General features: G+C 41.8%; 3 protein-coding genes across 3 annotated transcripts in view; all 3 read left to right on the top strand.

The window, feature by feature from the left end:
* Window positions 1–15,856, top strand: part of LOC126559182 (calexcitin-1) — a 228,915-nt gene that overhangs the window by 98,372 nt on the left and 114,687 nt on the right. The window lies entirely within an intron of this gene.
* Window positions 1–15,856, top strand: part of LOC126558617 (3'(2'),5'-bisphosphate nucleotidase 1) — an 81,884-nt gene that overhangs the window by 4,814 nt on the left and 61,214 nt on the right. The gene's annotated exons all lie outside the window — the stretch shown is intronic.
* LOC126559805 (homeobox protein Hox-A2-like) lies at window positions 661–4,183 on the top strand. The gene is made up of 2 exons (XM_050215979.1): window positions 661–938; window positions 2,661–4,183. The coding sequence occupies exons 1-2, from the start codon at window positions 668–670 to the stop codon at window positions 4,028–4,030; spliced, it is 1,641 nt and encodes a 546-aa protein (XP_050071936.1). The 5' UTR covers window positions 661–667; the 3' UTR covers window positions 4,031–4,183.

Raw genomic sequence — 15,856 nt, 5'->3', positions numbered from 1 at the left:
TGGTGATGAACAAATCTAATTTTCTAAGCCTGTCGTACGTTCCTTAGTGTATCGTGTTGCCTGGCAATGTTTGGCGACAGGCAGAAAAAAAAGCCAGTTGCTGGTAGCTGGCCAGCCGCCGGGCACACTTTCCAGACACAGGTATCAACTGGCTATCTACACCCGTACCTTTTACCCCTGGTGACACTTGACTTTATCCTTTTTCGAACTTTACTGTCCTTTGGACTGTTTTTCTCTCTGTTGTTTCTTTGTTTACGTACCTGGCCCACATTGACCTCCCCCTCCTGTTTCTTCACATTGCTGCCAGTTAGGATTCACTTTTCATATTCTTACCCTTTTTCTTTGAAATTTTCCTTTGCAATAATATTACATTTATTCAAAATAGACGCCACCTAACAGGTGCCATGCCTACGGAACGAGATGGAGGATTGTGTCGCGTTTGAAGTATAAAACAACTGTACCCACCCAAGACACTCGTCATTTCAGTGACAAACTTTAGCTCTGCAACACGCGGCCAAAGTTTGATGCAGTCGTACAGGAAGTTCGTTCCATCGTTCGTGATATTTCAACGCTTGTTGTTGCTTCAAAGTTTAGAACGTGCAAGTGCAGTGCAGAAAGTGCAGACGTATCTCGATCGAAGTTTGCAAACGTACAAAATCGATCCAACATGTTATCATCCATCGGCGAACTCTTCGGTGAACATGAAGTGAACGAGTTTATTGAATACAAAACACACGTTAGTGATAGCAAGTTTTGGTCGACCGAGCTGGGCAACGTACCTTTCCTAGATCGTAGCACGGTAGGATCGTTGCTTGATCTAGAAGATTCACCACCAACGTATGACGAATTCTACACATCCAAGTTTATGATTCCGTCAGCAGTGCAGCCAATTGAGGTTTCCGGATTTTCCAGCATACCATCGACAACATTTCCCCAAGGTAAGTTTCTCGTTCACCCGTACCCCCCCAAACCGCTCCCTAAAAAAAACCCCGTACTGTACCACCGGACGAAAAAAAAGTAACGGCTTTCCCTGTGGTCAATTATTAGAGTAATTGATATAAATATCTTCCGACTATTTATCACCGAAAAGAAGCATACAGGGCAAGGGGTTTCGGTGTCGAAACTAATGCTAGCACCATAAGAACGACACCCTCCTTCGATGAGCCTGTTGAACTCACTCTCAGGATATGATACCGTTTACGGCACCATTCTGCGAACCGAAAAGGGATACTCGGCCCTTCCGGTGAAGAATGGATTGATATTAAGATCCTGTCCTTCTATTCTTCAGACAGCATAGAAGGGAGTGATGAAAAAATCAAGTTCAACGTTCCCTTAAATTATCCATCCGAACCGAAACGTCCGATCTCGAAGGGATAATACACTTGCCATACTTGTGCAAAGAGCCGTTTTCCGGGGATGGTCAAATTTATCATCATCATTTCTCATCACTCTAGAAGCATCCGTCAGATGCTTCGACGTTAAAGCTTTTCTGTTTTTAATATCGTTGATAGTCGTACGTACCTTACATACCTGTCATTATCGACCATATTACATTTTTGATTCCATTTAACTGTTATTTCAAAGATTTGACACATTTCCTACCAATATATTGTAATATTTATTACAACAAATTTAATTATTATCATTTCCATATCATTCGTATTAGAATCAATCATTTCTTTAGTGCTTTTGCTACCTACTACACAAGACGATTCTTGTTTCGTTCTACACGCTTTAATGAGTTTAGCATATTTGCACCAACATTTCACACAAAATTGGATACTCTAGGAATGGTTACTCTTTACTTATCGACCACCTTTATGGAATTTGTGCCCCTAAAGTATCTGTCTCCATGCTGTATCCTCATAGATGGAGGCGAACATATTTGTTTCGCTCCTTGAAAACTTCTTTGGCACACCATTTGACTCCTCATATTGCAAAATCCGCGAACTTCTTTGCAGCATCACGTTCCGTTAGACTATCGCTTGTTCAACTTCTTGCCAACCAGATGTGGCAAATGGTGTGTAGGTGTATGAAATTTTCTATTCATATATATATAATATATATTTTTCCTTCATCCCTCACATTTGACCTCGACTTCCGAACTGCCGAACCACTCGTTGTGTTTACTGATTTCCGGAGCGGAAAATCTGTCGTTACGGCGCCGTATGGTACCGGATCGGTATGGTACCCATAGTTTGATAGGTTCTACTACCAGAGCACAGCGACATCTGACATGCCGTGGGAGTGTGGATTTGGTATTCAACCGTGCATCCTGCACTGCTCCCACTTCTGTCATGTGCCGTGCCATGTGGTATAAATCATACGGAAAACGCTATACAGAGAAAATCAAATGAATATAGGGTTACTTTACGAATGGAGCAAACTTTTCAACTCCTCCTTCGATTTCCTCCCCTAAAATAGCGTTGTACAATGAAGTTGGCGAGAGAAAGTTGGAAAGGGGATTCTTACAATTTTCTCCTTCATTAGTTTGTCAAACGCCTTCGGTTCAAGGATTCCTGTTGTTCCAAAAAGTGTTTTAAATTTTTGATTGATATCAACATACACATCATACAGCTCTTCGGGGGCATTCAAATATTCAATTTATTTCTTTACAATCACATTACTTAATTGTGAAATTTTTCTCCTTCTTTCCGCAGAACATCAAACTATCGACTCAACATGGTCTACGGTCCTACAGACCAGGGCAGATAATTCGACCTCTTTTGGTAATCAGCCGTTATCAAACAATGGCGATGGGACTAGCTCTGTAAACATGAATGTTGGCACCGGATATGGTGCCACAACCAAGCGATCACGAACGGCATTTACCAGCTCTCAATTAGTGGAACTGGAAAAGGAGTTTCACTCTAACCGTTATCTGTGCAGACCCCGGCGAATTGAGCTAACTCGGAAGTTGGCTTTAACTGAGCGACAAATCAAAATTTGGTTCCAAAACCGGCGCATGAAGCACAAGAAAGAGAGTTCCAACGTCAAGGATATAAACAAGCTGAAAAGTTCGTGCCATTGTACGGATGGAGAATCTTCCCAATCTCCTAAGATGTCCTCACCATCATCACCTCACAGTGTCCATACAAGCATTGGAATGGATGAAGAACGCAATGGCCACCAAAGCATCGTCAACCGGTTAATGGCACATTCTACTTACGCACCTCGCACGACAGCCTACAACAATAGTTCCGTCAGCTCTTACAACAGCGATAAGAACGGAAATACTTTCACCTATGTTGCCAAGCCCCACAACACACACACTACGAGCAACGGTCTAAAATCAATGTACACTTCCCTAACAGCAAGTGATATATTTGACCAACCGATGTTGTGTACCGACCTGCCCGAACAGTCGAACCTCGTCCTATCGACAAACAACGAGATCAATGTAGAACTTAAAGAATTTGATAACTGTTCGATATTCCCCTCCATCATTCAGGAGCTAGATTCCAGCTTTCTCCCTCACCCATTGGCGCAGAAAACTACGACAACGATTGATGAATCACTCAAGGAACCATCACAGATGACTATGCTCTTGATGCCATCGGTGTCTTCCACTTCTACTGAAGACCTCAGCAACGTCAATCCTTTAGCTGACAGTTCGTACCGTTCTCTCACAAGTTTTAATCAGCCTACCGTCGTTGCTTCCGCTGCGTCCACCGACGGCGACATCATTGGTGTCAGTTCGCCATCTGTCACTATTCAGTGGGGCAATAAGAACCACCAAAAACAAAACCATAATCATCTTCTTCGCCCGTCTCCTCTAATCGAAGACTCAAACAACAACAACTGCGACAATTTTGACTCCCACTGCAGTGGTTCGGCTCTGGCCCATCAACATCACACCGCTGTTCAGTTACAACACATTCCATCATCAATTAAACAGCAACAACAACAACATGCCATTGGAGTGGGAATCAACGTTGCCCTGCACGCACCCAACGTAGCAACGACTGGCACGACAAATTCCATGCTTTCTTCACCTAGTGATTGTGGCAACGTATTTCTAGATCTTTAGAGATTATAAAACCGCAGTTTCTATATCCGACGCGGCGCTCATCAGCCAACAATTTGCTGTGAAAGGGGAACAGAGAAGCAGCGAGGGAACGAAAGTAATTAGAATTTAAGATACACCCAAATCTACACGATACTGTTTCGGACGATAATGGCACCATCAGAGTTGAACAAAGAATACGCTGTAAGGATACTAGCAATAAACGCAATTCTGCCGTAGTTTTAGATTTCGCCGCAGTAGTACGAAATAAAAACCCCTACCGGACGTGGTTGATTAGGATTAGGGTAATAGAAAACATAGGCTTAAGCAACTTATCACAGGAACGACATTTTATTATCCCTTTCGAAACGTTACGATGGTTCGCTTTTTGTCAAGTTATTGGCAACTGCGTGAGTTCCCACCGAGAAGATAATTTAATTTAATAAACCGTCATAATTTGTATTCAAATATCAACGTTGACTCTGCGGTTTTTATCACCATTTCTTCTTGGTCGATTATAATTGATTTCATTCAATTGAATATAAATTATTGAAATAAAATAAACAAAAAATAATTTTTAATTTTGTCTCTGTCCGATCTTTTCTGTCTGATTTATGCTTTCGCCTTTGGCTGGATCAGGATCAGGGTGGATGATTATTTATTCGAACAATTCTTTGCCATTCAGGTTATACTATGAAATTCTTTATCTAAAAGTAACCCTAGGGACTACGATAACATAAGTAGCTTAAGAACTTCATAACCTAACTTTGATAACCTAATCGATCCCATGAATACATATCTCACATATACGTCGCGATACGATGGTGTGAAGTGTATAATAAGGCCTACTTTGTCTTTATTTCGATATCATTTATAGCTTTTACCAAACACAAAATTTATAGCCAATTTGACCACACGCTCTTGGTTAGAATGCCTTTCAAATGTTCTGATTCCTATTTTGCATTGTTATTGCTCTCTTTCTCTCTCTATCTCTCTCTCTCTCTCTCTCTCTCTCTCTGTGTTCTACTGCGCACTCCTCCTAAAATCTGTTAAAGTCATAACGCTTATTAATCATAAAATAAAAAAAAACCGGCACATTCAACAGCACTCGAAGAGAGCATGTCATAATACTGTTTCGGTCCGTTTTCGATCTACTTTTGGTTTCCCCCATGTACTGAGGCATGTTTTCTCCCGTGAGACATGTTGTACAGAAATGGCAATAGATCGTACGATTTATGGCCGCGAAAGGTTGACATCAATTTAACCATTTAACATTGTAACCTTACCTCAATGAACTTATCCTCTGCATCAATTGTGACCGTACAAAAGCCTCTACGCGTTGTCCTTTGTTTGGGGATTATATTTTATGATATACAGGTGTACGGGGTCAAATGTAATCTTCATAACACCATTTCAAAATGACACAACGAAAAACAGGCTTGCAAATTTATTCCATCCGAATTTTGACATATTTTTATAGGGCAAAAGGATAAGAATTGCCCAAACTTTTAGATACCTAGGCGTTTGGTTTGACACTAAAAATGTGTGGAGATCACATGTAGAAAACACTTTAAAAAACTGAAACGTATTCAATATCGCTGTCTTAGGATTGCACTGGGCAGTATAAAATCTTCTCATACAATGTCCCTAGAAGTGATGTCCGGAGTGATGCCGCTAGAACTACGTTTTTCGCAGCTATCGCTTCGCCTACTGAGATCCACAGTACCCAACCCACTAGTGATTGAAAACTTCAAACCGCTACTAGAGACAGGCTTTCAGTGCAAAATCATGAAGCTATATCATGATTTTATATCGCTCCAGGCAAATCCTAGTACCACTAAAGCAACAAACCGCGCCACTTTACCAGAGTCCTACAATTCCCTTTTAGTAGTCGACACCTCCATGCGAGAGGACACGAAGAACATCCCAAATGATCTTCGCTGGAGGACAGTTCCCAGAATGTTTGTGGATAAGTATGGCCATCCAAATCCTCAACACTACTACACAGACGGACCCTCTTCGGAGGCGGGTACGGGCTTCGGTGCACTGAAATCCGTCGAGGCATTAAAGAGCTCTTATTACTTTATACAAAAAATACTGAATATTCTAAGTTCTTTGTTCAATAAAGCATTCCGAATATTGCTTATATGGCTGCCTGTTAATTGCGGGATCCTCGGCAATAAAAAAGCAGACTCCCTGGCCAAACGAGGTGCCTCCGATGGCACCATTTTTGAGAGGTCGATTCCTCCTCACGAGTTTCGTCGCACCCCACAACAGCTGTGCATGGCCCGCTGGCAGAACATGTGGGATGAGGACGAACTCAGAAGGTTCCTGCACTCCATCTCACCACAGGTTTCCCTGCGTCCCTGGTTTCACGGGCTCCCGGTAGATCGTGCGTTTATTCGCATGATGTCGAGGCTTATGTCGAACAATTATGCGATGAACGCACATCTTCAACGTATGGTAGCGCCGACTCCAAGGTTTGTAGCTTTAGCAACGGATACCACGACATTGACCACATCCTCTGGTCATGTGTGGAGTTCGATGTGGTTAAACCCGGACTCTTAGCAGCCGTTCGGGCATCAGGAAGATCCCCGGTGGTGCCGATGCGCGGTTTCCTGGGACAAAAGGACTACGAATATGCGCGGATTCTGTTTGACTTCGCCAAAGAGATGGGAATCGTCCTTCGATCCCTTCCCCTCTCCCTTCCCGTAGATTGTATGCACTATCGTCATACTAGCAGATTGTAGTTTGTTATGTTTATTTGTTCTTTTGGTTTTTGGTTTATTGTTGTTTTTTTTTCTTTTGTCTATTACACGTTCCCAACGGTGGCATCGACATGCGCCAGTCGCTATTTCGGCACCAGAATCGGTAAAAGTTGATTTGGGAGATCTAAGGTCGTAACTGGCGACCTTGTCGTTGGTGGAAAGTCTGGATTCGATTCTCCAGCAACCTTACAAGGTTATTGTGGCTGTCGACTCCATGCGTTTTGCTGGCGTCAGGGTCGCCAGCGCCAAAATTAGATCACTGAACCAATTGAATTACGTTTGGACGACGTGTAGTTGTGGCTGGCGGCTTTACTGTGGGCGGAATGCGTGTGCTAGATGTTACTGTAGCTTCACAAAGTTGTAGTGGCGTTCGGACTAGTGCATTCTCCCAATGATGGGGCCGCCAGCCACAACATCCAAATGCTGGCAACGATATGCAGTGGCGAACACCAAAAAGTATCCACAAAAAAGGGGGTTTTCTTGGGAGCCAGTTGTTAGTTTCCACGGCACAATGCTCTCAACCCCTCAGCGGAAATAGAAAGGACAACTTTAGAACCATAGAACCTGGCAGCAACAACATCCACATCCGAGCTCACCCGGGATAAGGTGAACTTGAAGTGAGGGAAAAGGAAATGTCTACCCTCCAAATAGGATGTAGGTTAAATGTAGCAAAGCTAGACATAAGATTAGATTTCGAGGAATACGGCCTGGCCGTCATTATGAAACAACCTGCGGATTACACTGGAGCAAATTCCAGATTACTCTGGAGTTACTACGGGGCAAAAAGGAGGATTTACCCATCACTAGTTGAAACACAACGTTTAGCTTACTGCTGTTCTTTAATGCTTCTTACTGCTGGGCTTACATACTGTTCTTTGATCCACGGAAGAACATACTTACTTAAAATTCCAATGTGGAACATTTTCACGACAATTTCGTGTTGACCTTGTCGCCTTCTTGAATGAACATTGGGCCATTGTTTTTGCCATCGGGAGGCCACCAATAAAAAAATCCCAAAACACTAGCAGGATGCTTTGTCAGATAGACATTCTTGTGCTTGTGTTGGCCACGTCTTTTACCGGAATTTTCCTTTTTGATAGCAGCGATAACCCTCGGATCCCAAGTTGACCTCGAATGACATGTGGCCACATTCGCGAATAGTTGTCGACACCCGGGACACTCCCACGGCGATTGAAATGTCTTTTTGCTACATTTGCACGCGGGACGCTGCCACTTTTTCATGGTACAACTGTGAAACCTAGTTTTTTATTTGCATTTCAACACTACGGTATAAACTACCGGTTACGTGCATGTAAATAAAACCAAGATATTTAATGCACAGGTGAACCTTATTTGTACGACGGTGCAAACATTATCACGCATACGGTATGATGGCACGTCGCCGTTTTGTCTATCTAAGACATATACTTCATTCTATTAAATATTATTTTGACTTATAATTAGTTTCACACACTAATCACAGTATGATTTTCCGGCTTTACTTGCATTACTTTATACTTTACTTTTGCACTCATTGCTTTTTGTACAGCTGATACATGTATCAACAATCAACACTCATGCTTAACTTTCTTTATAATGTTCTCCGGTTTGTTGATGGGCTCAACTTCCATAGTAAGGGAAAGCAAAATTCAAGATGACAAACAATAAAAATTATAATCCACTTCATACACTTTCGCTGCAAGGGATATGATTTCCGTTCAAGTTTTCTGGATACTTTCACAAACTTCCACTCCACTCAGCCCCAATTACCGCCAAAATGTCCAGCGTCGAACAAAATGAAAATGGTAAAGATGGCGACCCGAAGAAACCCCACAATATTCCATCGTCCATCGAAGCACGATTCATTGCGTGCACTTCAATGAAAGCCATCAAAATATCGAAATGGCAGTGGATTAACGTACCCTACCTGTGCTACCTCAAACGAGTATCTCAAACAAACGCACAGACACACAAAATAACAACAACAAAAACATGTCAGACGGGCTCAATCGAGCGGCAAGCGATCGAGTGGTTGAGTGAGGAAGAGCACGCCAACGAGACAGAAAACAAAATATAAAATTGCATGTGCTCTGTCATTAAGCATCATTACATTTTATAGCCTATAATTGGCATTCGGTTTCCATATTTGCTAGCCGAGTCGTTCGTGTTCCTATTACCTTATCCGTTTCTCGTGATACCGCGCACCTCCATTTTCCATTCTCCCATAACCGGTCAAACCGTAGGCCAGCCGCAATCCTTCTATCAGTTCTCCCACATCGCGTCTTTCGTGCCTTTTCCTTCTAGCCAAAGATGAAACAAACAGAATGCCTGTTAGGTGTGCCTTTCGTATGACTGACTAATCATACACATTCCACCAACTCAGAACCGGTGGGTACGGTTGCTGTCGAGAGTTTGTTCGGCTACCACGGTCTTACTAGATGTTTTCCGCCATGATCGTTCGCTTGAAGGACGAATTAAATAACGAACCGAACTGAGATGGATTGACACGTAATGGTGTTATTATTCCTGTGTAAAATATAGATTCCAATTTTGTACGTCGTGCTGTCGTTTTTATTCTTCAACAGATTCGTTGCTTACCTTCTAAGTCCAATTCACCGTGCGACGCTTCGGCCACAACCGTAAGCCAATGGGGAGGCTCGGAAAAATTGTACCCAGGCACGAAAAACCCTCAAAGAAAGGAACAAAATAATAACAGCTTACACGAAAACCAAACATTTTTTAAAACGTACGTTAGGCTGCAGCAGCGTGGTACTCATTTCCGAGCAAACCTCCACCAGTTGTTTCAGTTTGGTTTGGCTACCAAACGAAATAACCCTTGAGCTATTATTTTCATGCACGCCCGTTATAATGTCAGTTTCCCCACTTTCTAATGGTAGGACTTCCGCGCCCGGCACCACATAATCAGCTATTTTCTAGACTTGCACAAACACACACATACATACAGGTCTGGTAATACCAATACATTCTCTAATTACCAAAACTACGCAGTGCACTGGAGGTTTTGTGGTTTTAAGAAGGACTGCTACGGCGCACAGTTAAGAGGGTACCTTTTGTAAAAGATATTGTGGTGTGCTGGTTCGAAACGAGCAACATATTTAAACATTATTTGTATCGAACTCGATCATCCTGCAAAATCTGTGTTCTCCTGCTCTACCTGCCAGCACTATTAACAAACGTATTAAAATTAGCTCAACGATAATTTTTGCAATTCGTAAGGATTACTTCAATATGGCGAAGGTGAATGTAGTTTTAGGAACTCAAAACAAGGAGTAATTCAAACATTTGTTTCTTGTTGGCTGTAAGTAGCCTATGTCTGTTCTGATAATTTTTAAAGCTTTGCCTGTCTTATCCTTCCCACTGCTGTTGTTTAAGAATAAGAAACTGTCTTTTACCAAGTGTTGGGTCTATAGTGGGTCTTTTTTGTTATAGGAATGGTAAGCTTGTACATACTTTGTGAGATGTATGTATAATGAACATGAACCAGTAAATTCTTGGATCCAGAACGGCTGTGGTGAGTAGTATATCAACATCATTATTTTTACCGGTCACCAAATCTGAAACATGATAACCATCTTCTTTAAAGCATATTACACTATTAAAATATTGTATACCAAACTTGTTCGCCCCAGTGTGGTGCAGGCGACCAGGGTTTCAAATCCCATCTGGGCCGTACCCCCGTAGTGAAAATCGACTATTCAACTACGCGATTGATATCAGCAAGTCTAGTAAGCCATTCAATGGCCGGCGTGACCTAGTAAATCCTTAAGTCAAGAAGAAGAAAATACCAAATTTGATAAAACTTTTTCGATATCAAAAAGTGATACTTTATTACATATTTAACCGATTCATCTTCTTCTTCTTCTTCTTCTTCTTCTAGGCTTAACGACCTCTAAGGTCATGCCGGCCATCGAAATGACTTTTTAGACTGCCGATACCACGTAGTTGGTTAGTCAATCCTCACTACGGGTAGTCGGCCCGGATGGGATTTGAACCCCGGTCCTGCCGTTTGAAGACCGGCGGCGTTGTCACCTATACCACCGGACCCTACCGACTCATAAAAATTAATAGAGAAAAAGAAGCCTTCTTCTTTAATGATTCAGCCTAGAGCAGTAGTTCAATCCTGCGTACGGCAAGACGCCCTCGATCTGATCCATTGTCTGGTTCAGGCGTGTGAAGATCGTTACCGTCATGTCCACTGGATTAACACACACAGAGAAGCTTTAAACATATGAATCAAACTACCATTAATTTTTTAATGAAATCTAAAATACTCATTGCACCTTTTCTTCTTGGCTTAGCGAACCGTAGGGCAGGCCGACTATCGAGTGGCTTAATAGAAGAATTGATACCACGCAGTTCAATAGTCAATAGTCAATCAGCTATGATGGTATTTATTTTTAAATCCTGCCAAATTTATTCCAAATCTCAATCCAAAGCTATTCTTAATCCAGCGTACAATGACTATGCAAATAAATTCTAGGTGGTAATGTAAGTAGAGTCGCCCAAATCAATTCTTCGTTAAGTTCCAGTGCATGTTAAAGAGCATCCTCTTGGAAACGTTTACACATAATTTGATGCGCTCATCAACAAATCAAAACCTTCGCCAACTTAACATGAGTGAGTGTTCACGCTTCGTGCAGCACACGCGGCAATCTGTACCACACATCAGCACGTCCTTCGATAGTGCTAAAATTCAACTATTGCATACGCATACGCACCTTTAGGGAGGAGGATTTAAATTTCTGTAATGTGGAAAACTGTTCCATCTTGACTGTTCTTTTAAATTTTATCCTTATCCCCTCCGAACAACCCGCCCCGTCACAGGTCCATCCGATCCATCTCGACCGAGGGGTTGCGGTGAATGATATCGTAACCCACCCTTCAATTATTTCGTGTGCTGCGGTACGCTCTGTACTCAGGCCGGATTGACTACCTTCCTGTCTGCCGGCCTGGCATATGCTGGGCCATGTTTACGCTCACTCAATGTACGTCGAGTCTTCTCCGGGTTTGTCCCTTTGTTTTTGTTGCTGTTTTTTTTTTCTTTTTTTTTTACTGCTCAGTGATACACCGCCGTTCTCTTCTACTTCTGCAGGCATCGGAAACCGGAAGGGAAATCGACCGCCCGAGCGACAGCCGTCGTCAGCGGCGAAGTACCAATTGCACCAACAAAAACAGCATCAACAAACTACGGCTACGTCGACAACGACGATTACGTAGGAATGGTAGGTTGAAAAAGGAGGAAAAAAAGGAAAAAGGGAATTCATGGCGGTCATCAATCTTCTTCTATCTTTGACTGACAGCTCTGGGTTGTAGCTATCCCGAGCACGGTGCGAAACGCGGTTAGCGATCCTATTTTCATCTGTTGTGCAAAGGCGCTTTATTTATTATTGCGGCTCCTCTTCAAACGTGAGCTCTCCAGATACAACCCTGTCGACGAAATGCCGGTCTCACTACACTCGTGCGCTCGAAAAATTTTCCCGTTCATTTTCTCTTTGCCCAACGTGCACCAAACTGCACAGGGCACACAAAAACTCTAACGCAACGCAGGTTCTACACCATGCGAACTGACATTGCTACACCAAGTGTTATAAAAACGCTGGGAAATGTCGGCATCACACGAAGCGCTGCGATACTCGGGCGCTCGTCATTTTCATCGCTATTTTGTGCTTCTTGCCGCGCTGACCAATCTGACAACCAGATAGTAATTTCGCTAGCAAATCTGCTTCTCGGAGGGTTTGACCAAGGAGGTCATTTTCCTGCCAGCTATCGGCGACCTTTGCACCGTACCGTACACCATTTGCCGGTTGGAATGTTTTACCGATGGTATATGTAGTTGGTCACAAAAGCTATTTTTGATCGGCATGAGCATAGTGAACGTTACATTCAGATTTTATTTCAAAGTTATCTGATATCGAACGTTTTCCAAATAAATTTGTATTAGATTTGATTTGAAAAAAAAGAACGCAAATATAGAATCTTCTACGCCTTTTAAGAGAAGCGCAATGACAACTATTAAAGCACATATTCACATACAATTATACTTATTCTATACAATTATACAACTATTATTGAGCGATACTGTTATAATAATTATATTTAAACACTTGTTCAACAGTATACAATAAAACGATATACACATACAATGGCAGCTACGAAACTACACTAAGAAAAGTTATGCGATTTGTTAAAAAAGCAGAGTATGATACTCTTTAGTGGTAAATTACATTCTACTCGTGTAAACTAGAGCTGCTATATATTTTTTTTCCTTTGTAAACTTCTTCATTGACTAGCAGCACAGTCGAAACTGAGAGCAGTTCCATCATTTCATCATCAACGATATCACATCCAAATGATTTTTTTTTTGGGCTTCATTACGATATGCTACGAAGAAAGGAAATGATAGGAAGTATACGAAAAATACTAAAGCGTAGATTACACATAAAAAAAGTCTACGAAAACCTAAACGAAACACACTCAAATAGCCGTGTTGTGCGTTGCGTGTAACAACAACTTTAAGATACCTTAAACAGAACCGCTGCTCTTTGTGTGCCAACACACGCATCGCAATTTCTTTGCTATGCAAGCTTTTTTTTTACCCATGATACCTTTTCCCTATCTGTCTCCGGAAGCACAGATTCTCATGTTCGCAGTATCATCACTTTTACTCAACAAACTTATCTTTTTCACGTTTCGATTCACCGTTCATCGTCAAGCGGTTGCTACGTTCGGTGAATCCTTCGGTTCCCAGAAAAACCTGACCCGAAACGAATGTAACAGGGAAACATTCTTGAGAATGAAATACTACTGTGGCCACTAAACACCGATAAATTTCAAACTACATAATTTTCAGGAAATTTAATTCCAGTCACATTATCTACTACGTCCGGTAAAGACCACAAATATTCCACTGATCGGAGCGGTCAGTTTCTTCTAGCCTTTCGGAGTCGATTCAACCTGCGTACAAACACACCATAAATTGCTAACCCTTACCCGATCTCCCGCATTACCTCTGCCTTCTGTGAGACGCTTCTGCCCACTTAACCATAATTCATGGCGGTAGTGAAAACACTTTTAAACATCTTTACGTCATAGGCAACATGTGTTCTTATGCGTTCCGTTCAAAAATTGGAATAAAATCCCTACCCAGTCCAACTCACCAGCAGCTCAAAACTCACCGTTCCCACAATGATACGCTGGATGAGACGTACAAACAGCCACTTTGCCGGAAAACTCCTACCACTGCCCCAGTATTACTTGCATTACTTTGCTTCCACGTGTTAGTCAAGGGTGCTTTTTTATGTGTAGCAAACACTGCTGCTCTTATTTTTGGGGATTAGTAAACGACCCATGGCTATGTATGAATTTAAACTTACCGTTCGATATGCTTCCGGGTGGTAGATGCAAAACCGAAAAGGGACGAGGGTCGGGATTTGTCTACGAGAAAGAGCAGAACTTTTTATGGACACAGTCCACCGTAATTCAAAACATGTGGTTACTCGTGCAATTTTTCGTACGGGGCTAACCCACCGCACTCCGAATGCGAAAATTGGCCTGCAAAGTGAGAAATGAGGTACAAATTCATTTGCACTGTTTAGCAAGTCGTTACAGCTCTTTTCATCACAGATATTACTGTTTTCCGCAGCTTCATACCATAAACTACCATTTTTTAAACCTGTTACATTATCTGTTATTCAAACCCTAACACATATTATCAGTCATTATCCATAAACTACTGGTACTCTTTTAAATTTCACTGTTTACTTGATATGGAAACAATTTTAAACTGCCCATAAACACAACAATCAATTATTTTTACACCTATTTTGCTAGCGATTCGTTCAGACCTTTCTTGTCGATTAAAAATTTTTATTTCGTTTGTTATTAACGAGCCAACCTGTTAGTACAACGTCAATAATGGCCATTATTTTTCATACATATCGGTTCAAGATATGCATTAACGTAATAGCTCTATTTGTAGAGTGTTTCGAACTATCTTTATTTTTGACAACCTTTTATATTTACTTCCACCAAGGCTCCTGTAGACCTTTAACGTGCGGGCAGGTGCGATGGGCGGTATTCCGTTTAAAAAAATAACTCGCCCCAGACGAAACCCAACTCTGATTTTGCAAAAGAGAAATTTGTGAGTTTTGTATGGAAATATGTAAAAAATCGACAACATTTTGACCGAAAATTAACTTTGCGCTGGAAGTTGTGCTTCGTGTAGACCACGTTTAATGTTTGTACATCAAAAGGCAGGTGAAACTCCTCTCCCCAGCGAGGTCCCTCTGGCCGCCAATCCTGCCTCTAGGTTAATCAGCCACTAGCCAGTTGCATAGGAGTTTGCATCAGTTGCGGAAACCGATTGCCAGAGTTGCACAAAGACGAATGTAATTGAGACTCAGTACAGTGTCTGGAAATTTTAGATAATGTTAGTTAAGGTTCAACTTTACATTTGAAAATTTTCATTTCTCGTAAGCAATTGATGTAAACATTTATTATTTCTTATAACCTAGATCATAAGAAAAAAAGAACGTAACTGTCTTTAATTTACAGCTTTCAATCCAATTTTTAAAACGGGGTAAAACGATATCAATGCATGGTAGTCATGGCAGCCAAAGTCCTCCAGAGTTGCTTCGTATTGGCTTAACGTCCTTCTAGGTCACGCCGGCCATCGAATGGCTTTCTAGACTTGCCGATACCACTTCGTTTTACATTCAATCCTCACTACGAGGGATCCGGAAGGACTTTGAACCCCGGTCTTGCCATTTGAAGACCGGTGCCGTTGTCGCCTACACCACCGGACCACCCCTAAAGGGGTTATAGAGCCAATAAGAAGAAGAAGAAGACGAAGAAAGCATGGATTATTACCCCACATTTCACTGCACGTCTTAAACTAACGAAATCGCTGCAGTTTTCTCACCTCCAAACTATCAGCAGATCTATTAACAGTCATCACAGAAACCATTCGTCATGTTGTTGTCATTGAACTAGCATGCCCTTACTCAAGCCCAAAATTAATAGGTAATTCATTGAGTAAACACAATCACTTCTTCAACCTTCC

The sequence above is a fragment of the Anopheles maculipalpis genome, chromosome 2RL, assembly GCF_943734695.1.
Source record: "Anopheles maculipalpis chromosome 2RL, idAnoMacuDA_375_x, whole genome shotgun sequence".
NCBI classification, from domain to species: domain Eukaryota; kingdom Metazoa; phylum Arthropoda; class Insecta; order Diptera; family Culicidae; genus Anopheles; species Anopheles maculipalpis.
This window is presented reverse-complemented; position numbering and strand designations above follow the sequence as displayed.